This window comes from Glycine soja, chromosome 5, assembly GCF_004193775.1.
Source record: "Glycine soja cultivar W05 chromosome 5, ASM419377v2, whole genome shotgun sequence".
NCBI classification, from domain to species: Eukaryota; Viridiplantae; Streptophyta; class Magnoliopsida; order Fabales; family Fabaceae; genus Glycine; species Glycine soja.
The window spans coordinates 36,122,954-36,145,277 of record NC_041006.1 but is presented as its reverse complement, the minus strand read 5'-3'; the positions used below and the strand labels follow the sequence as shown (position 1 = coordinate 36,145,277).

At 31.6% G+C, this 22,324-nt stretch overlaps 4 protein-coding genes across 5 annotated transcripts; 2 read left to right on the top strand and 2 right to left on the bottom strand.

Annotated features, from left to right (window-relative positions):
* The first annotated feature begins 1,855 nt into the window (after nucleotides 1-1,855).
* On the top strand, nucleotides 1,856-3,981 carry LOC114412834 (stress-associated endoplasmic reticulum protein 2-like). Its single transcript, XM_028376904.1, has 3 exons — nucleotides 1,856-2,064; nucleotides 2,601-2,757; nucleotides 3,767-3,981. Exons 1-3 carry the CDS (start codon nucleotides 2,062-2,064, stop codon nucleotides 3,811-3,813), a joined length of 207 nt encoding a protein of 68 aa, XP_028232705.1. The 5' UTR covers nucleotides 1,856-2,061; the 3' UTR covers nucleotides 3,814-3,981.
* Nucleotides 3,982-4,672: 691 nt separating this feature from the next.
* LOC114412833 (F-box only protein 6-like) lies at nucleotides 4,673-8,586 on the bottom strand. 2 transcript variants are annotated; one of them, XR_003666832.1, is made up of 3 exons: nucleotides 8,373-8,586; nucleotides 5,005-6,724; nucleotides 4,673-4,937 (listed from the first exon to the last, which is right to left on the bottom strand). XR_003666832.1 is itself a non-coding variant. In XM_028376903.1 (2 exons), exons 1-2 carry the CDS (start codon nucleotides 8,486-8,488, stop codon nucleotides 5,482-5,484), a joined length of 1,359 nt encoding a protein of 452 aa, XP_028232704.1. In that variant the 5' UTR covers nucleotides 8,489-8,586; the 3' UTR covers nucleotides 4,673-5,481. The 2 variants fall into 2 exon arrangements, 1 of the variants encoding a protein (XP_028232704.1); XM_028376903.1 differs by having other exon boundaries at nucleotides 4,673-6,724.
* Nucleotides 8,587-12,631: 4,045 nt separating this feature from the next.
* LOC114412832 (glutamate-rich WD repeat-containing protein 1-like) lies at nucleotides 12,632-17,500 on the top strand. Its single transcript, XM_028376902.1, has 13 exons — nucleotides 12,632-12,758; nucleotides 12,969-13,045; nucleotides 13,176-13,339; nucleotides 13,614-13,692; nucleotides 14,054-14,230; nucleotides 14,324-14,422; nucleotides 15,125-15,290; nucleotides 15,400-15,506; nucleotides 15,649-15,788; nucleotides 15,873-15,945; nucleotides 16,390-16,505; nucleotides 16,851-16,968; nucleotides 17,068-17,500. The coding sequence occupies exons 2-13, from the start codon at nucleotides 12,998-13,000 to the stop codon at nucleotides 17,200-17,202; spliced, it is 1,422 nt and encodes a 473-aa protein (XP_028232703.1). The 5' UTR covers nucleotides 12,632-12,758; nucleotides 12,969-12,997; the 3' UTR covers nucleotides 17,203-17,500.
* Nucleotides 17,501-19,491: 1,991 nt separating this feature from the next.
* Nucleotides 19,492-22,111, bottom strand: LOC114412831 (non-specific lipid transfer protein GPI-anchored 1-like). Its single transcript, XM_028376901.1, has 2 exons — nucleotides 21,645-22,111; nucleotides 19,492-19,931 (listed from the first exon to the last, which is right to left on the bottom strand). Exons 1-2 carry the CDS (start codon nucleotides 21,997-21,999, stop codon nucleotides 19,747-19,749), a joined length of 540 nt encoding a protein of 179 aa, XP_028232702.1. The 5' UTR covers nucleotides 22,000-22,111; the 3' UTR covers nucleotides 19,492-19,746.
* Nucleotides 22,112-22,324: the final 213 nt, after the last annotated feature.

The following is a 22,324-nucleotide window of genomic DNA, read 5'->3' as shown; positions in this document are numbered from 1 at the left end:
TATTTAAAAAATTTGAATCCAATTTTATTCCCACCAACATAATATTAGTACTTTCCTTCTTGAATTACTAGTATAATTTGTTATTAGATGACAAAACAAAATATTCTTTTATATTATTAATGAGTGTATATTTTTTTCCCAACATGAGGTCGTACTTTTTTAAATTTAATAATAAGCAGGATTATAAAGTTGAGTACAGTCTAGTAAGCCCAAAACTCCACAAAATGTCTTAAAATAAAAAAAATCTGGGCCTGAGATATCCCTCTAGTAAGCACTACTGTGGCCTGAATTGGTTTCATGGCATTTATTCTGAGCCTAGGAAATCCTTATTCAACGAGTATTTGAGGCCTTGTTGACCAAAATATTTCATACAAGGTTATTTTTTTTGGGGTTTAGTAGCACAGTAGTTAAGGCATTAAACTTCCCAATGATATTCTAAGATATCTTAATAAGCTTTATCCTTTGGATCACTTATGAAACTAATAATCCTAGATCGGAGCTTAATTATTTTTAAAGTTCATCATCCTTCTCCAATAATATATTCTATGAGATCGAACCTAGATTTTTTTCTTCAAATTCAAATTTATTATCAACTAAATTGTATATCATTGGATAAGGTTTTTGATTTTTGATAAAGGAGAGATTTGACATCAAAAAATATAAATGAATAAAGGAGAGAAAAAATTATGTATACCTTGATGTTCATTTTGAGGCCACGTGATATTTCATATTTGATGTATGAATGAATTAATGTTTCAATTTTACTGTGTTCTAATAAAGGGATCATAGTACAAAGTATTTTACAATTGATGAAGAATAGAAAGATTGATAATCATGTGAGATAGGTTGCCACTCAACTTGGTGACTGACATAGATCAATTTGAACATTAGGCATTTATGATCGTAGAAGATTTTTTACTAGTCCAACAAATATGTCGGTGAATGCAGAGGAGCAAGGTCGAGTTGATAAAGGGCATCTTTATGTCTGGGTTGTTCGTAGAAGAATTTCTTTGTTTTCCAGTTTAAAAGATGTAAAAAGAAAAAGGCTTAATATTACTTTTAAAAAAGAATAAATTAATATTTTAGATAATTGATGATTAAATGGGTAGCATGTGATTAATAATCAAGTTTTCTTATATATTTGTGTAAAAATATTATATAGCATACGTAAATTAAATTATGCATTTACTTCTATATTATAAATTAGTATTTTACTTTGTATATTATACAGGATAATTGTTCATTTTTATATAATTGGAAGAAAATATATTGAAAATAGTACATGGTTAAGAATATCCTAATTGTATATATCTTTCAATCTATCTTTTTTTATTTTATATTAAAATCAAAATTTGATATACATTTTTTAAAATGTAAATAATTAAAAAAAAATATACTATAATTTAAGTTATTCATTATAAATCTAAAATATAATTTATGTATTTAAATATAAAGATATTAATTTATTATACAAAATAAACATTTGTCATTTGAGTTTAATTAAAATTATGAGATGTACTATCAAGTTAGCGTGATCCTGAACATACCTAAATAAATGATGTGAAAATGTTCCACAATTTTTTTTAATCAAGTTATACAAAAATGGTTTGCTGATGCTTATCATTTTCCCTTTCTGATAGTAACAAAACACCGCTCTAAGGTAAATTACGTACGTAAACTTCTTGTGTTGATGTTAGGTGAATAAATTATTATAATTTCGTAAAAAAAAAAAATGATTAACTTAACACGCCTAATTGGAGCCATCACGAAGACTTGTTCACGGAGTCCAATAAACTTACGCCGCGTGTCCCAGTGACATGGCATTGGCCAATCGGGAAGAAGCCGTGACGCTATTATCGGGGAGCCACTAAATTAAAAAATAAATAAATACTACTAGTGAAAGGGTGAAACAACGAAAAACCGTGTTTCACTCGGATCGCGCATTCACAAATAAGGTTGAAGAGGGCCCTGCCGGAAGAAGATAAATACCGTCTTTCATTTTCCGGCGATCTCTTTTTTCTTCCATCACCGTTTTCCGGCTATCCCTAATCCTTAACAGAAATGGTAATTCATTCATTCATTCTCTAACCCCCTCTGCTTCGTTGACTTTCACACTCTCGTTTTTTATCTTTAGTTTCTCTTTCTCCGTCTTGTTTTTGTGTTGCCGTCTTTGGTTTTTATTTTTTTTATTTTATTATCCGTGATATCTGATTTTTCGTGTTTGATATTTTCGAGGATGAAATTAGAATTTGAATTCACTCAATTGCTTAAATCTCTTTGGATTTTTGCAATTGGAATCAGGATGTTGTAAAAATTAGGTCAAATACTCAAATTATTAATTGATTCATGATTATAATGTTGTTGACTTAGGGGTTTTGTTGTTGTTATAGTTATTTATACATCGAATTAATTTCTGAATTTTGTGGTTATTAATTCTGATTGTGAAATGTTTCATTAGCTTATGGATCGGATCTGGTGCCATCCAAATCCAATTGTGCCTTCCCTGTGTTATGCTATGCAACTCGTGTTGATTGGTTTTGTTTATTTGATTTTTGCAATGCTAATTGAAATTGCAATGTGGAAATTGTGGTTTTGTGTAGACGACATCAAGGCGCCTTGCGGACAGGAAGGTGGAGAAGTTTGAGAAAAACATCACCAAAAGAGGATTTGTGCCAGACACAACCACTAAAAAGGGGAAAGACTACCCTGTTGGCCCAGTGCTGCTCGGTTTCTTCGTCTTTGTTGTCATTGGATCATGTAAGAGAATCATTTCTACATCATCTTAATTATTCGTTTCTTTTGGTGGCAAAATGTTTTCTACTATTTTGTTTTCATTTTTAATTATAAAAAACGTGTGACTTCATGTGATTCACGTAACCAATCTCGTCTAGTCTAGTGAGATAAGACTTTGTTGTTGTTGTTTTAATTACAAAAGAGCCACATTGTTTTTTGTTTGTTTTCTAATTTTAAAACTTTGTAGAAGAACCAGCAAAATCAACTTTTTTATTGTTTTTTGTGTTTAAGTGTTTGATAAACAAACTTTTTGAAAATACAAAACACGGTCAGATTTTTTTGTAACTGAAAAGGAAAACATAATATAAAAGCATAATCGTTTTCTCAAACTAAATGACCGTGATGTTTGTCTCTATTCCTGTCGTGGGTTTAAACATTTGTTGTTGACTGTATATATTTTAGCATACTCCAAAAGTTGGATGCTAATAAATGTTTTGACAACTTATCAGCTTATATCATTTCAGAAGAAAATAAGTAAGCAGCCAATTATTATATTGCTTCATATGTGATATGTCTTGTATTCCATAAAATGTTGGTGGTTAACACAACATCCATACGCCTTTATAGCCAAAGCACGTGAATACCTAATTTATGGTTGAAACCCTGAATTGAAGAGTAAATATTTTCTGATGGCCTCTGCCAAAAAAAAATGTGAAAATGATTTGGATTGCAATACTCGTTGAATCTAAATGGTGGGGTCTTGCATTCATAACAAAAATACTTTTGTTTGTTTATTTATGTGTATGCATGTGTCTAAAGGATTAGAGTTATAGAGCTGGTAGGGAAGGGTATGCTTTAGTGGAATTCGATCCAGGTTAAGCAATCCCTGGAAGGAATTGGTGTCGCTTGATCTATAGGCGATATATGTGCTAAGGAGTGTGTTAGATTGTATTTACCTTTCTTCCACCATTTGCATTTTCATAGCCGGTGCTTTCTAGTTCCATTGACTTATGTGTTCTCTTTTCTTGGACAGCTCTCTTCCAGATAATCAGGACAGCAACGAGTGGAGGCATGGCTTAAATGGAGCTTTATTTTGGATTGTGTCATCATCTCTTAGCCTCCTCGTAGAAAATGCTAATACTTCTCTACATGTACTGTACTTGTACTAGACCCGGTTCCTGTTCATGTTTTGATGAACTTTTATGGATTTTTAATTAAAAATACAACTATTGTTTGTCTTGTCTTTAATTTTACCGAAGGGAATGGGGGGACCTAATTACTTACGTTGGGGTGAATATTATAGTGCTTGCAAAAAGCCAAAGCTGCCCATGGTGGGGAGTGAGACTAAAGAGGTTTTTGAACCACCAAGACTGTTTTATTAATACCTATTGTGTCATCACACAGGAGTTATCTGATTGAGTGATGGATTATAATGTGGTTCAACATTTAGAGTAAAATAAATAATATAAAATTAATTCACTTAAGAGAAGTCCATTTGAAAGGGTTTCAACTTTCAAAAGAAGATAATGTGAAATGAAAAACTCCATGATTCCTTTGAGAGCTATCTATTGGCCTGTTTGCTGACTTTGAAACGGGAGTTTCCATACAGTCTGACGCAGTTATCCCAAAGCACTAAAGATTATTTACTTTGTAATACAAACAGAATACTTGTCATCAACTCAATTTGAATTAAAAAAATTTAAACCACTTAAAGCATTATAAACTTTATGAAATGTTGCATCCCCTAATGCTAAGTTAAAGATTGAGTTTTTCATTTTTTTTCATCATAAACCACGTAAAGCATCATAAAGTCAAAATAATGTTTTTTAACTTTGCTCCATATAAGATTTGTTTATTTATATATATCGTTTTTCTTTATGATACCCTCAAAAGATAGCTTTTGTATTTTGGGGCCTGAACAAGTTGGCAACCTGAAACATTGAAAGAAATCACTCTTCTTCATCTTTTATGTTTTGACTAGCGAAACAAAGTTACTGTATCGAAATCTCTATTCAGCGATCAAACGCAAAATAAATTATCTGTATAGTGGTTGGTTCTTCGTTCCCACTGTCCGAAAATAGAGACAACAATCATAAGCCGTAAAATAATAAAGACCTTCACTTGAAGGGTACTACATTGAGTAGTTGGGGGGAGCCATCAAAATTGAAATCCCAGCTTCTTTCCCGTGTGACGCTGTAAGCAACCTGAGAAAAGCCACAGTTCGCACTTAGCAGACAGCAGTCATAACAACACAAATGTGGAAGAACACACCTTTTGAAGTCACAAATTTCAGTAGAAACATGATGCTATATATATGTAATGCAGGACTGCAAGAGCAACAAGGATTCAGCATGAGGCAGCCAAGTGACACCAGACTGCAAGGCCAGGTTGAGAACGTTTTAGGTTCTTCATATGCCTCTCCCCTGATTCACAAGGCTTCAATTCTAGTTGGTAGAGCCAACCCCAGTTTGGACCTTCCAGCTTGAAAACATGAATGATACTAGCTGGAATTAAACCTTCACAACATTCATATACAGGGAAAAGTCTTGAAAGCAAGTGATCGAGGTGCATGTTTGAGAGCATGAAAAATACATGAAGTACTACAAACCCATATCGTTTTCCATCTGCTTTGTTAACCAGCAATGAACATTATTTTTCCTACATCAGCCTCAATTACCAGCAAATTGCAAAGAACCTCATGTTTTGAGGGAAATATTCTCAGGCCATTGCTGTATTATACAAGCTAAATCAGGCCATTGCAGAGAGGCATGGATAAAATGCAGTACCATGTGCTATCCATTGCCGTTTTCTTCCATGTGGCACCAGACACCAAGGAACTTTCACCCATTCCCTACTTGCTATGTTGTAAGTAACCAATCGATTCATTTGTCTTGATCTCAAGGATAACATGAGCAAGCCTTTGTTTCCCAAGCAAGTCATTCTAACGTGCTTCCCATAAAAGTCCAAGCACCAGACGTTTGGCATTCTGTCAACCTCCTTCCACAAGAAAGTCATCTTCTGCAGCTCCCATATGCATATGCATGTGGCTGCATTCTTCGTGAGCAGCCCAACAAGCAATAGCCGGCCATCGCACTCGGCCAGCATGTGGTCAGTCAGATGCAATGGCGCTGGGATTATGTACTGTGTCCAAACCCCAGTTGCCATATCATACGAAACAATCCCTTTGGGATCTGAATGCATGAAGTACAGGGTGCTGTTAATAGAAACAGCGTGTGACCTAAAATTGAGTGACAGCGGCAGCTTAATATCTGAAGGCATTTTTTCTGGATGGCTCCAAGACTTTGTTAGGGAGTCATAAATTTCATATTCTCCATCACAACCCACCAATAGGATCTTGTAACCAGCACCAGTTGAGTTCCCATTTACTGTCATTCCTACAGCATCACGAGCCCAAACCCTAACTGACCGAGCTGGTAACTCCTTTAAGGATTGAATCAATGGGTTACAAACATAGAAATTTTGATGATAAATGTCAAGAAAGCAAACTAGACCCCCTGCAGAAGCCACTGGTAAAACTATCAACTCTGCGGGCAGTGTTGATATAGTGGGATGGTACCACTTCTTCATAGAAGGGTCATACATGGCTCCAGAATTTGCATGTTCATGAGTTACAGTGTAAAACCATGGGTTTGCTTGTTTGACTTGAGCACAATGCAGAGAAAAACTTTGAGAAGACAGCAAGGAATTCCATCGCTGGCATACAGAGCGGAAGCGGAAAAATGTGGCAATGGGAAGTCGTGCAATCACAGGCTCAAATAGATCCTCAGGCAAATTTTTCCAAATTTGTTGTTCCATAGCTTCATCCCTGGAGGACCTTCCAGATGATTTTCCACAGCTCCTATCTCTTCGAGACTTCTTAGATGGATGCTTTAGAGGTTCCATCATCCTGGAACTTCCAGACTTTCCAGCTGCCATTACAAGGCCACAGAAGTCATCTACGGAGTAATCATCAATGTCAAAGAAGGAGAATCTGCGAAAAGGATGTTCAAATATATTCATATACTTCATTTAATTTATTAGTACTGTAGTAGAACAAAGATGCATAAAAGACCAGCACAATTCATTGGAAAAAAGCTCAAAATCAGACCATAAAATTAATGCAAAGATTGATATTTTATTCCAAAATAAGACTGACCCTACTGCATATTTCAAGGATCAAGAGGATATCCAGTTATATCATCAAATTGAATGCATCAGCAATCCAAGGTGCTAAGTTGATGAGAAAGCTTTTCCTTTGTATAACACTAGGACAAAGACAAAATGCACAAAATCCAGACCATATGTTGTTTATCCAATAATGGTAGTCACACAGTTAGAACAGACACTTAAAGCATAAATGTTCAAATATGAATATATAAGATGAGATAGTAAAACCAACAATTTAGGGTGTGTTTGGGAGTGAGGTTTTGGAGGGAAAAGGAAGGATGGGCAAATTTTTTAAAAAAAATTAAGAGAGTTATATAAAATGTATAAAAATAAATCAAAGATCAGGACATAAAATTTATGTTAATTTGTTATTTAATTTCATTTATTTTCAAAAACTATCCAATAAGAGAATATTTTATAAGAAATGAAAATTTTGCTTTCCTTCCCTTTCCCTCCAAAACCCAACTCACAATCATACCCATAGAAGTTAGGGATTTTTAGTAGCCAGTTAATGAGGAAATAATAAATGGGCATGTCAGACTGTGATCTTTGCAAGGATTGCTTCTAGCCAAGTTTGACAATTTGATGTTAAGCACATTAAAGCACTGTTCCCATCTCCTTGTCGTGCAAAAGAAAACGGATTTTATACATAAGGACCAAGGTGATCCATCCCTTCTTAACAAGCATTCTTCAGAAAGCTTATAATCAAGTATTATCAATATTTTACACTGTGATTAACATACAGGCATGCACACCCTGACAGCTTTGAGAGTGGACCTAGTGATGATAACTTGCCGATGTTGTTAAAGCAAAGAAATTGCCTCTAACCTTAATAGAAAATGGTTGTATTGTTCTTACTTGTGTTTCTCTACATGTTTCTAAATCATCATATTTTTTTAATCTGTGTCTGAATCAAATCCACCTCTCTTTTTTTATGCCAAAATTTGATGTAAACCTACTCAAACTACCCTGAGAACAATGAGACTTCCCAAGTTCAGAACACACGCAACAATGTGCAAAAACCATCAAATTGTACCAGTTAACTTTCTCTATGACAAAAAGAACAAAATGAAGCACATGGGAAACCAAGGGCCAAGTCATCTTCGTAAGTTTCACAATTTATGCTCTAATTACAGATAATTAATCATGTAACAACACACACAAAACAAGACAACCAACAGAAAATCTAACATCTAGGTTATGCTTTCAGGAAGCATGTGGTTAATGATTGCACGTTTCAGAGCAGAAACAAACTAACTAACCAACCAACCAACTCCGTTAACAAAAATAGGATCAACCTTGTTATGGTTTATGAACGAAGGAGGTTCACAAAAACATAAAAGAAAACAAAAAGTAAAGTGTTGAGAAAAAGACAGCATCCTGAGTCCAAACAAAACAGGTGGAGAGAAAAAAAAAACATTTTTTAGGAAAAAAAATGCATTGGAAGTAAATCTAGGAGAAAGGAGGGGGACCTGGGGAGTTGATGAGAGACTGGAGGGTGAAGGGTAAAAGGAGGAGAAAGAGAGTGAGAGAAATGGTGAAGGTGAAGGTGAGTGATGAGCATGGCAAGCCCTTCTTCTTCTTCCATGCCCCCAACCCAACTCAATTCTCCTTTGTGTAAAAACCTCTCTCTCTCTCTCTCCTTGTTACCCGCTCTTCATTTTCCACGTTGCCTACCACACAGGACGGAGTTTTACTCACCCACCCGTGCCCCACTGTTTTTTTTTTTAACCATTGATATGAAATATTCATCACTTTGTCAATATGTCATGAAATCTGATTAATTGTTCACCTTTAATAAAAAAAAATTCCTTCTAACTACTTTTTTCCCATTTATAGCTCAAATCTGCTTTTAAAAAAATTAAATCTGGTAGCATTTCCACCAATGATTTGTTTTCCTTGCACCACTTTAACTACATTTTGGTTACAAATTACATATTGGTAAAAAGTAAAAAAAAAAAAATTTACCATTTATTCTTTTGAAGGGTTTTTTTTACATTTATACGTATAAAGTATAAGTACAAATCTCTTATGTATTGTTTAATTTATCTATGTTATTTAATGTGAGATTTATTTATTTATTTATACACTTGACACTCTTAAAAAATGCACACTATTTTTTTATGCGGGTCGAGGATCAAGTACACACTATTTTTTAGAGTTTAATTATTATATACGCTCAATATAAAATTTCTTCTTTTATCAACCAATGATGATTTATAATACGTGTGACTTTTAAAATGATTCGAACGAAATTTAAACTTTTTAAAAAACGTTGATATTTTATAATTAGTTGATGGTGTAAAGAATTTTTACTTTCTTGATATATCAATTAAATCATTTTGTAACCTCTTCATTAAAACGTCGCATTAATTACTGCTTACCAACAGCCATAAATTTTACATTGGCATTGCAAAAGGGAGTGAGAAGCGTGAGACATGATAATGCAATGTGTTATGTGTCCTTGAGAGTTTCTTGCACGCACACGGGATGATTAGTCTGAATGTGAATGATGATTTTGTTAGGTTTACGAAAAAGGCCCTCCAAAACTAATCGATGCCATTTTCCACTCATTTCTCATAAGTGGCATGCAATGAGTAACATTGTGGCAACGAGTTGTTGTAATTATGGTTTCCCAGCTTTCACTCGTTTCTTTAATAGCTATTCATCCCACTTTAATTTTGGAAAAATAATTGATTTTCAGATGATACCAAAATCCTACTATTAGTGTGATCTCTTTGATTTCTTGGTTAAAAAAACCTCTATAGAGGGAGAAGATGGACTTACGGTTAGAGAATTTTAAATGGGGGTAATAAACCTGTGTTTTATGTTGTGAAAAATATGATGATTATCACTTTTGTTGTTTGCTTATATTTGACACTAATTTTACTGTCGAATAAAAAATAAATGTAACAAAAATGAATTGAATTTTTTTATCAGCCCATCATTTTTAATGAATTGAGTTACATGTATTTACTTGAAGCTCACCTAGCATGACATGTGGATTGTGACATGTTAGGGTAGGGGTAGGACGCACAAGGTGGTAGGTTGACACGTTAACATCAAGTAGTTTTTCTTAATATTTTTTCCTTATTTATGAAGTTTTCCAAAAGTTTCAATAGAAACCTAATTTTCCTTATTTTTCATTGTTTTTTTTTACTAATCACAAGTATTATTCTAATTTCAAGTCAGTTGATATCGTTTGAGTCAACGGATATTATCTATTTTGGTGTTTGATGATATTATCATACTTTTATCTTTTTTTAAATTTACTTTGGTGGATTGGATAAGAAAAATATTATAAAACGATCTAGTTCTTCTCTAGATTATATTGAAAGATCCCAGATATCGTATGTGTCTCTCTCTCCTAATGGATTCCTCCCGTAAATGATGAGGATATTTTTCTGTTATAAAACATCTTCTCAGCTTGGATTCAATCATGGATACTATAAAATATAAATCCTGAGCATGGTTGGAAGCTAGAATTTCTGCATATCAGTACTACTTTTTCCGAATGGTACTCTAATCCACTAGCTTGTTTGCAATGTTTACAATTATGACCACTTAATAATCTAGTGGTATGTGATGTTTCGTGTGATGCTTTTTGGTGGGATATACATGTTATTGAGTAATTGCGCAAAGACATTTTAGTCCCAGGTATGGGCAAAGGAGAAGGGAACGGTAATGTCAAAATTGTGGGAATAGATGTAATGAGGGACTTTTTATGCAGGAAAATATAACGGGGCTTTATTTGTAATAGTTATACAACATGTAATGATCTTTCATATTTGTGGTACCCTGTTAATAATATATATTTTTTGGCCGACAAAAAAGTTATATTTAATCAATGAATCCTAAATAATGTGAGATTTTTGTATGTTCCTCTCAATTGAGGCTAAGGATAAAAGTAACTTAAATTTTCATTTTAACATTAGTGTTTCGACCTTAAGTTCGTTGATGTTATTAAGAGTTATTATATTTGAGTTATTATCTATTTTGATGTCAAATAACTTCATCAATGATTTTGTTCTTATTAGAGGATATCTTAGTATGATTGAGCAAAAATAGTATTTATAAATTATCTTTAATCTTATAAGTGAAGATTAAAATTTCAAACAGAGATATCAATCATGGATTATTTTCATTTATAAATACACTAACAACTTATTAAGTTACTTTCACTTTCCTCAAAAATACATATATGACATTAATACATTCATCTTAAGAAAAAATCATATCAAACCAAAGTAGTTAAATACTAAAAAAATCTAAAGCTTCTTTTACCTTGTTAGGTTTCAAAGCTTGGGTTTTTTCCTAAGAAGAGAAAAGGGAAGGAAGACATTTAAGTCCAAGGGAGGAATTTTCATCTATTCCACCAATCCTTTAACACCATATGATTCCTTTTTAAGCAAATTTCATATCAAACCAAGAGTAATCAAATACAAAAAAGCTAAAGCTTTCATTACCTTGTTAGGTTTCAAGGTTGGATTTTTCTAAGGAACAAAAGAAAAAGAAGACATTTGAGTTCAAAAGAAAAGTAAGATTTATAAGACTAATTTGGTGATTAAAGGAAGGAAGAAAATAAAAAAGACCATGAATTCGAATATCTTTCATTATTAAAAACTAACAATTAACATTTGTTAATAAAATAAACAAGAAATCATTTTCCAAACAAAATCCCAATTAGATTTTTGAACAATGAATTTTCCATAAGGATGGATAATGAAATGATAAGAGGAGAAGATGAAGAAAATCTTCCTCAATGAAAACGAGTGAGATTGAAAGAAAAATAAAATAATTATTCATTTTTTTTATGTGATGAAAGATTTTAAGAGAATTTGAAATTTCTTAAAAATCATTTTAATAATAATTATTTTTCCAACTCCTCTTAGAGTACAAAATATAAGATCCAACATAAAATAATCCATAACATATAAACAACAAAAAAAACGTATATGTTTACATTTTATTTTTCAAAAGATGAACTTAAATTTATTTTTTCTTGCAATTCAAATCAAAACACTTAGTCACATATAAAGAAAATATCACGATGCTACATAGGAGAAAATAAAAATAAAATACTTGAATCACAATACATTAATTTTATTGAATAATGTATGAAAAATTAAACTTTGAAAATTAAATTTAAATTGAAAGTAATTAAGATGAGAATAATCTTATCTTTTAAAAAAAAATCCTAATCACCTCTTTTTTAAGGGCTCTCTTGATCATCTTAAATTTTATTATTTTTTTAAATTTTTTATTTTTTATTTTAATCACCTGTATCTTTTAATTTTTTTATCTGTATCTTTAAATTGAATTTAATATCTATAATAGGAATTATGAATGATTAAATATAATTTATATATTTAAAAATATATCTTTTTATAAATTTTATTTATACATTAAAAATATTTATTTATTATTAATTTTAGGTTTTTTAGTTCTTGTAATTTTTTAAAAAAATTTACCCTTGTAAAATTATTTTTTTAATTTTAAATTTTTTCGAATTTTATTTGCTTTAATTTTTTTTATAAAACTTTAAATAACGCTTTATTTCATCGTCTAAAATATTATCCAAAGTATTTTAAGATTGAAAGATAAAAAAAATATGATTTACAGGAATTAAAAAAAAATCTTATAAGAAAAAAAATAAAATTATTAGATTGTAAGGACAAAAAAAATATTTAAAACCTTAATCTTATAAAAGTAAACATTAAAATAATAGTAAAAAAAAACCTTATTTGAAACACTAGTTAAGCCCTACGACGGCATCGACCAACATTAACCCCTAAAACCCCATTCGGTGGTGGCTCAAGCCAGACAGCGTGCGTCTCTGCGACTAATAGCTACAGCAGGTATGTCTTCTGCGCCAATGGTTACTCTGTTCTTCACTTTTTGGCCTGTTTCTGGCACACACAAGTTTAGCTTCGTTTATTTAGTGATAGTCAATAGTAGAACACCTTATGAACTATGATTTGGACTCGTTATGCTGGTTTTTAGAATTTGACCTAACAAGTTGTTATGCGATTCCTTTATAATCCATTGACTTATTCATCTTCCCTCAGTTTTCCCAACTCCGAACTTATCGAAGAAGATGACTCGCGGCATAAAACACCGTCAGAAAGCCAAGAGCAAGAAGAAGGTTCAACCTCGTACCCTTTTCAATGTTTTCTATTATAATAACCTCACTTCATTATGGTTTTTTGTTGGCACCTCTCTTTTTTTTTTTTTTATAAAATTTTGTTTAAATTTATGGGCCAAAAAAAATTCAGGTCTCGAAGAAAGAGAGTGGGTCTTCTTCATCTTTGGCGCCAGAAATTCCCGCGAAGGTGTGGCAACCGGGTGTGGATAAGTTGGAGGAAGGTGAAGAGCTTCAGTGTGATCCTTCTGCTTACAATTCTCTTCATGCCTTTCACATTGGATGGCCATGTTTGAGGTATTTTCATTCATGGCCTTTTTTTGTTCTTGTCATTTGTTTTCTGTTTTTCTATTTGGCTCCACAGAAAGAGGAAAGAGAACAAAACTTTGAGCTTTTTTTATAGACAAACCTGTTTGTTTTTGCTGGTATTGTTATTATTAATAATGATAGGATCATATGTTGCTATGTGAACTTCCTTTGGCATTGGCATTTTTATTGGGAACTTGCTTTATTTCTGCGTAGTATCAGTAATCTTCAAGTTATTATAAATACATTTTGGGGCTTTTGACAGCTTTGATATTTTACGTGACTCTTTGGGCTTGGTTCGAAAAGAATTTCCCCACACTGTATATTTCATGGCAGGGACTCAGGTCAGTGTTGTTTCATATATATATATATATATATATATATATATATATATATTTATGTTTTTTTTTAGGATGTTTCATTAATCAAATCGGAGGTGGTTCGTGGTTTCATGAGAAATGATAATGAATATTAGGCTTTGTAGACAAATATTCACTAGAGAAATTTCCCTTTAAAGGGATTTTGAGTCTTGAATACAGTTCTTTCCTTTTTTATTTATTATAACCGGTAATTATCTCAAGAAAAGTTAACTCCTAGCAGCTCATAGTTATGTTGTCCACTTGCTTTGCTTCCTTTGTTTTTCTCCATTCTACTTCTTTTGATCAACAAAGTCATGTTATGACAATGCATGTGCATGTGCCACAGGCAGAGAAACCTTCTTGGAATTCTATTGGAATTTTTAAAGTATCAAATATTACTGGAAAGAGACGTGAGCCGGTGCCTAAACTTGGAACTGATGACACTGAAATGGATGGTGAGGATAGTGACAGTGACGATGATAGTGAGGATGAAGAAGGTGGTGCTCAGGGTCCCAGTTTGCAGGCAACTTCCTCTTCATTTGAGTTTTTATTGTTTCATTTCTTGACTGCTTCAAATCCGATGGTACTAACATTTTGATTCTTTTCGCATCTACAGTTGCGGAAGGTTGCTCACCAAGGATGTGTCAACCGTATACGCTCTATGCCACAAAATCCCCATATATGTGCAGCTTGGGCCGATACCGGTCATGTACAGGTCAGACTTTTCAACCATGTGATTTAGTTTTCTAATTTGACAAAAAAAGACAAAAATCTATTTATTTTTACTAGGATTGGGAGGTTATGATTTTATATAACAAAAAAAGACAAAAATCTATTTATTTTGACTGTATGTGACTTGAGGTTAGCGGATGACAGAATCTGTAAGATCAAACTGTCCATAAAATGGGGTGGAAAATATTTAAATACACAATTGTGGTGGCAAGCTTTTACTGCATTGGTTATTATTATGCTCTTACACATTGCAGACTTTAAATTTGAAACAAATGGATTTGTAAAACTATGGCTTGACTTCATAAATTTTTTATTTTTTTTCAAATAAGGTTAAGTTTGTTTAGTGTTTGTTGAATAAATTAATTAAGACTGCCGGCCTCTTTCTTTGGCTCTGTAACAGTTTGGACTACAATACTTCTGATAAAACTTCAAATGAGTAACTATTAGGATTAGGTATGATAAATTGTAGCTCAGGTATAGTTTACTCTTAGATACAGATGTGGTTACCCGGTTCTAAGCATTGTAACATTTAAATTTCTTAAATTCTTAAATTATTAGCAGCGGTTAAGGTTAAACAATGTGGAGTGTATTTTTCTCCATCTTCTATTTCAATCAAAGTTAAATACTGTTTTAAGCCATGCCTTCTATTTAGTATACAGTCTGATACTTGAGAATCAATTTGTAGGTCTGGGACCTCAACTCTCACCTCAATGCTCTAGCTGAGAGTGAAACAGAAGGTGTCCAAGGAGTTGCTGCAGTTTTTAATCAGGACCCATTGTATAAATTTAAACACAAAGATGAAGGTTATGCTATAGACTGGAGTCCTCTTGTTCCTGGAAGGCTTGCATCTGGTAATCTTTAGTTATATCTTTTTCAGTTTAGCTATGTCTTCCCCTGGCATGTGTCCGTACTTGGTGATCACAGATATATGAAGCTTGACAATGATCTTCATTTTTGAAGGGGATTGCAATAATTGCATTTATCTGTGGGAGCCTACATCTGCTGGAACATGGAACGTTGATAATGCTCCATTTACTGGACATACTGCTAGTGTTGAAGATCTGCAAGTATGTTTACTAATATGCAAAGCAATAGTTGCTCTTCTTGTAGTTTCAGTATAGTATATTTTGTTCCGTACACTCTAATATTACTAGTTTATCCTTATTTTTAAATCTAATTAGATTTTTAATGTTCAATTAATCCCTGCAGTGGAGCCCTACAGAACCTGACGTTTTTGCTTCTTGTTCCGTGGATGGAAACATTGCAATATGGGATACCCGTTTGGGGAAGTCACCAGCTGCATCTTTTAAGGCACATAATGCTGATGTGAATGTAATGTCATGGAACAGGTATTAATACATTAATTCTATGGTGTTCCATCAACTGCTATTCTAGATCTCTTCATCACTTTGTTCTTATATTATACTGAGCAGGTTGGCTAGTTGTATGTTGGCCTCTGGGAGTGATGATGGGACTATTTCTATTCGTGATCTCAGACTGCTCAAGGTACAAGTTGACTTCGTAAAGAATAAAACGATAGTAAACATGCTTCATTTATAACAGGAAGGTTACTGTGTGCATGTGATGTTCTCTCATGTCAATGGTGTTTCAAATTATGTCATATCCAGCTTCAATTTTTATTTTTTTTTCATTTTATTTTCCTGGTGTCCCAGTAGGCATACTACATCGAATTTGTAAAGCTGTCTGATATGAGTTTCTTTTTCCCTTGTTTCATTATCACATCCTTCTTTTACCATTCATGTGCAAATCAAGTGCCTATAAATCCATGCATGAAGGAACTTCTAGATGCATTATGGTGAAGAACTATTATAGTATTATTGCATTATTATGATTTAGAAAGTAACTTTCACATTGTCTGATTTTTTTCTGCTTATTAATTTACTTTTGTTATTAAAGCTGATATGACAAGTGCATTATTTTTGTGGGCAGGAAGGAGATTCTGTGGTAGCACATTTCGAATATCACAAGCACCCAATCACATCCATTGAGTGGAGTCCACATGAAGCCTCTTCATTAGCAGTTTCTTCATCTGATAATCAGCTTACGTAAGTAAAGGATATTGATAGCATTATCTGCTGAATTATTTTTTGCTTTTATACTGTTAATAGAGACTTAGTGGTAAAAGGTCTATCTTTACACTTATACATGACGCTGAACTTTATGGCATCTTCTGATCCAAATAGTGAAAAAGAATTCACATGAGTGTAAAGGACTGCTGTTATTTTATAATTAACTCTTTGCATTGCTAGTTGTAGCCTTGTTGGGTCTTTTTTTTTGTCTGATCCTTCCCCAGAACCTACATGCGCATGAGCTTCATAGCACCACTGCTCCTTTTTTCTTTGTTATTTATGTATTTGGGATTTGACAAGTTTTGTAACCTTTCTCCACAGTATATGGGACCTTTCTTTAGAAAAGGATGAGGAAGAGGAGGCTGAATTTAAAGCTAAAACCAAAGAACAAGTTAATGCCCCTGAAGATTTGCCTCCCCAACTATTGTTTATTCACCAGGTATGTCCAAATGCTCCTCCACTCTATTTATCTGAATGTTGGAATAAGACTCCCTGATTAATTGTGTTCATTCGTTTATTTTGCCTTGAATTAAAACAGGGACAAAAAGACCTGAAGGAACTACATTGGCATGCGCAGATTCCTGGAATGATTGTTTCTACCGCTGCCGATGGATTCAACATTCTTATGCCTTCAAATATTCAGAGCACACTGCCATCAGATGGTGCTGTATAAAAGGCACCCCCGCTAAGTTTTCAAGCAAACCATTTCGTGAATCTACTTGAATGTTGAAGAAAGTTTCCTACTGTAACTTTTTTCTTTTTGGTTCCTTTTGTTTTCTTCTTGGTCCGTGCTTCAAGTTTTGTGGATTATCTGGTTAGCTTGGTATTCTTCGCTTGATTTTGAATGCAATTTTCGTGTATGCCTTCTTAACTAAGTCATGCAGACCAAAAGTAAAATGGGAACAAACCTGCTAGTTTAGCCAAAAATTTATTTATGTGCTCGTCATAATTTCATTATTTCGGTAAGTTAACTAGCGCGTTTACCATTCATTGGATTTTAAATTTTAATGTCAACTTGCCCAATTCATATATTGTATAAAATCCAGGTTCGTTGAATGTTAACATTGATTAGGGGGCATTGTTGCTTTTGTCAAGTTCAAATAAAGTCACTATTCACCAATATTGTTGGGTATATTGTTATTAAGGTCATAAGTGAATAATATATTGGGTCTTGGGTATGGGATCACATGATGAGTTTAGTCTCAATATCTCGTTCGGTCATGTTTGCATATACTCAGGTCTGTTTGGTGGTTGAATAAATTATTTACTTTGTTTTCTATTAGCAAAGGTTAGTTATTAATATTATTAGTTTTGTTTTATTGTATAGGATGTTCACATTCAAATCGATTTAAAATAAAAATTAAAACCTGTTAAAAAAATTTGAAAATTAAATCAAATCCATTTTATTTTGGATTTGTTTGGATATTTTTTTTAAACCGATTGGTTTGGTTTGGATTGCTGTCTGTATTTTTGAAATTGAACTAAATTACAACATTTATTAATAATTATATTACTTTAGTGTTGTGTATAATATTTTGTTTTTTAGATGATTTTTTTAAGATGTGTTTGATTTAAAATGGATGAAAATTTGATAAATTTTTATTGTAAAAGATTTAACATTATAATAAATTTTATAGATTGTTATCAATAATTTTTATAATGTAATTTAATTTAAAAGATGAAAAAAATATATAAATTTTAATAAAATATTTTAATAAAAATTACAAAAATTAAACCGAATCGAAACATAAAATATTGGTTTAGTTTAATTTGAATTTTATTTTAAATAAAAATAAAACTGAATCATATATGTTTTATAAGTTTGATTTGAGTATTTTTTATAAATAACCGATTCCTTGAATACTCTACTATTATCTATCCTATTGGTGTGTTAGTATAATGCTGAGGGGAGCTGAATTAGGAATAAGATTGGATAATTTTTTTGGATAATTATGCTATTTAATGTGAAGTATCTATTAGAATTACTGATGATTAGTCTCGTTAAGAAGACATAATTTGATCACTTTTAGTGGAGTTTGCGTTTTTTTTATTTTATACAAAGAATATTTAATTTTTTTAATAACTTAAAAATGCGCTAGAGTAAACATTCTTTACGTTATCATCTAATTGCATAATGTAATGTATTGAAAGTTGTTTGCTTTCATAATAAATATTTTAACAAGATCATGAAATAATTTTTCATTGAATGACAGTATAAATTTTTATTAAACTCTTTTATTTAAAATATTTGACACTTATAAATGTTATAAATAAAGTTTGTTTGACGTTATAATTTATTTGTTTTGAAATCAATACTTTAATAAAATTATTTATTGGTGGAATAGTAAAACTTGTTAATTTAGTTATTTTATAATTTTGTAACTGAAAATTTTTAATTGATAGAAATAATTTTTCTCCTTAAGATTATATTATTTTAATATAATACACACTTTCATAGAAAATATTAATTAAATTTAAAATAATTATTTTTCATAAAATCACTTTTATGAAAAAAGTTAAAATGTAATTGTAAATTTATGTAAATGTTTGTATGAGATATTAATAAAATATTACTCTAATATATAGAAGAAAAAAACCCAACACCAAAAGTCTATTGCACGTAGCAATTAATATTTTACAAATGCTGTAGTATGTTATTCTAATATACTTTTAATATTAGAAAAAAGAAAATCCAGCACCAAAAGTTCATCCCATGATCCCACATAACAATAGTTATTAAATGACAAAGCTTATCAGTACGCTTTAAATAGTGCAGGAGTTGCTGGATGGTGGGAATAATTACATGGAGGAGTAGATATTGATAGATATAATAGTAGATATTTTTATGCAGAGTAAATAGATAAGTATTAGATATTAGATAGATGTAAAAATTAAACTAATGAGTGAGTGACGGACGATAAGCATAACATAAGGCAGTTCGAAATGTACAACCTAAAACAAATTAAAACACAACAGTCCTTGATTTTCAATAGTCTAGCATGTGGAAAAGAAGTCCATACAAATTAAGATAATTATTAACTAATAAAGACAACATAACAAGATGTTGCAGACGCAAATCAGTTAATTCTATATATGCTGCAACCTGCAAAGTAATTAAAATCCACCCATCCATGAGTAGGAAAACAACTACCACGGCTACTTTCATTTAAAGTGGTGCCTATCTGTTACTTCGTGAGTCATTAATTGAAGGCACCCATCACGAACCTATTGGAATCATGACGAGGAGAACAGCTATTAGGTCTGCAACGAGAACAGGTCTAAGCATGTTTCCATAAGAGCCCTTGTGGATGTCTTCTGAAACTGTTGAAGCTGAATTGGTTTTCAACGAACCATTTCTGAAGATAGCAGCGTCAGCGGAGTTTGGAGATAGACCCAGAAGCTCTGCCATCAAATCAAATGTGTCCCATTTTCATCATTTCAACAAAAATAACTTATTTTATGTTAAAAATGTAAAATTACAAAATAATATGTTTTGAAAAATTAAATTTTATATTTTTTTAGAAAAGTAGACATGTATTTTCTTTTTGGTGAATGTACAATTGATTTCTAAATTTATTTATAATATTTCTTCCGGTTAGTCAATCACATTAATAATTACAACCACAAATTTTAATGTACTACTCTTATTCATTTATTTCTGTAAATTCCTTTTCACCTATATTAAATAATACCTAATACATTTTCTATGCTTAATTTTTTTTATAAAATAATAACATTGTCGTTTACAGAGTAAATAAATAAAAAATAATCTTTCTTTTAAGATAATTATTATAAAATTTAACAAAATTGATATACACAATAGTTGATTGAATGATAATCTAAATAAGAAAATTTTATAATGTGATCAATGTAGTATTATATATAAATATATATATATATACATTATCATCCAATTATAAAATTTTATTTTATATTTGATAGTTTAATTAAATTTTACACTAATAATATTAAAACCTATACCCAAATTTATTAACACTTCGATAATTTTATTAACTTTTACAATCTGATTTAATAAAGTTAGATTTAAATATATTTTTTAAATTAAAAAATATTTGATTTTTGTGTTTGTTCCTTGATAAATTTTTATTTTGCGTTGATTTTCTAATAAAATCACATTTTTATTTTTGATCATTCAAACTTGTTTTTAATCCCTGATAAATTAGTAAATTTTGTATTTGTTCTCTCATAAATTTCTTTCATTTGTTATTATTCGAGATTAAAGCAAAATTTGCTAATTTATTAGAAGTTAAATATAAAATTCACTAATTTATCATGGACTAAAACAAAATATCAAAGATAAAAAAAAAGTATTATTTTATTATGGACTCAACGCACAAAAATTTATTAAAAAACAAATATAAAAATTGAGTATTTATTAAGAATAAAAAATATATTTAAACCATAAAATTATTATAATTTTATTTAAAATTTCTGTTGACATGGATCGACTACATGCTAATATTTTTACATTTAATGTAAAAATAGTAATTAATAATATTTTTAGGATTTTTTAATATATTGTTTTTAAGTCAAACTCAAACTTCATTTTGCAAGTGTCTTTTTTCGTTTGAAGGTCAGAGTAGGAGAATTACTATACATGTAATCTGAAACTAGCGTGATAATGGTTTCTATCGATTTCTATTGATATGCAATTAACTTTTTCAATTTATAAAAATAACAAAATTCAAATACATAATATCAGGTGAATTAGATTAATGGGTGAAATCATGGTTACTTGGATCATACAATAAATTCTCCAATAAAGTTGGACTTGCGCTAATTATTAAGTGACTCGGTTCTTTTTAAGTAAGTTAGATTTGGAGTATGAGCTAGTAGTTGGCAAGTGAATGAAGCACTCGTTAATAAGGATATGGTTAACCAGAATGCTTAGTTAAAAAATTAAAAAGAAAAAATATTTATTATAAAAATTAAATGAAATTCCAAAAAAAAAAATATGAATCACAATAAAAAAAAAACTTTTTTTAAAAAAAGTGTTTGAGTGAATATTGTAAGATTAGTGATTAACAAAGACATTATTAGCTGGTAATTATTAAAGTTAAAGAGGAGTAGTGAGTTATGGTGGGATGGACATACTAGGACAGTTGGTGGTGCTGGCATTCTTCAAGTTACAAGCAGAAGGTAGCTGAAGCAGCCTAGCCTCTTGTATGCCCATATTTTTCACCTCCGGACTACCCTTGTGAGTCTGTTGAATCGCAAAGCACAGGCACTCCGGGTCGCTCTTCTTTATCTCCGACGTCGCCTCGCAGCAGTCCTTGGTCGGAACCGCCGCCTGCCCCGTCGCGAAGTTCAGGCACGGCAGCACTTTCTGAACCAGCAGGTTGCACTTCGCCGCCAAATCCGCTCCCTCCGACTCCCCGACAGCCAACAGAAAGAGGCACAGCCACACTGACCCTACTACTACTCTCATTTTCTGCTGCTTCAACTTCATTGGTAAGTTTAGTTTTGCTTGTTTGGTTTGAGTGTTTATTATGATCGATCTCAAGAAGTGTAGTACTACGTCTCTCTATAATGAATGCTGGCACAGTTGTCGTTCTGTGAAGTGGGAAAGGTGGGTGGTCTTCTTCTCTCCATTTAATGTTCAAGATCATTTTTTTTTGTAAAATTAGAGCTACTATACTTCTACATGGTAATGGTAGTGTACCTAAATGGGTATTTGAGTTTATATAGTAGTAGCTTCTTAAATATACTACGCATAATAGAACGTTGGAAACTTGAAATGTTTGAACTATACTATCAGTGAAGAGATATAATTA

Coding starts and splice junctions, on each gene's coding strand:
- LOC114412832 (XM_028376902.1), top strand. CDS start 12,998: ATGACTCGCGGCATAAAACACCGTCAGAAAGCCAAGAGCAAGAAGAAG. Junction 13,340..13,613: donor ATTGGATGGCCATGTTTGAG/GTATTTTCATTC, acceptor GGCTTTTGACAG/CTTTGATATTTTACGTGACT. Junction 15,291..15,399: donor TCCTGGAAGGCTTGCATCTG/GTAATCTTTAGT, acceptor TCATTTTTGAAG/GGGATTGCAATAATTGCATT.
- LOC114412833 (XM_028376903.1), bottom strand. CDS start 8,488: ATGGAAGAAGAAGAAGGGCTTGCCATGCTCATCACTCACCTTCACCTT. Junction 6,725..8,372: donor GTCTCTCATCAACTCCCCAG/GTCCCCCTCCTT, acceptor TCCTTTTCGCAG/ATTCTCCTTCTTTGACATTG.
- LOC114412834 (XM_028376904.1), top strand. Junction 2,758..3,766: donor CTTTGTTGTCATTGGATCAT/GTAAGAGAATCA, acceptor TTTCTTGGACAG/CTCTCTTCCAGATAATCAGG.
- LOC114412831 (XM_028376901.1), bottom strand. CDS start 21,999: ATGAAGTTGAAGCAGCAGAAAATGAGAGTAGTAGTAGGGTCAGTGTGG. Junction 19,932..21,644: donor CAGCACCACCAACTGTCCTA/GTATGTCCATCC, acceptor ATTTGATGGCAG/AGCTTCTGGGTCTATCTCCA.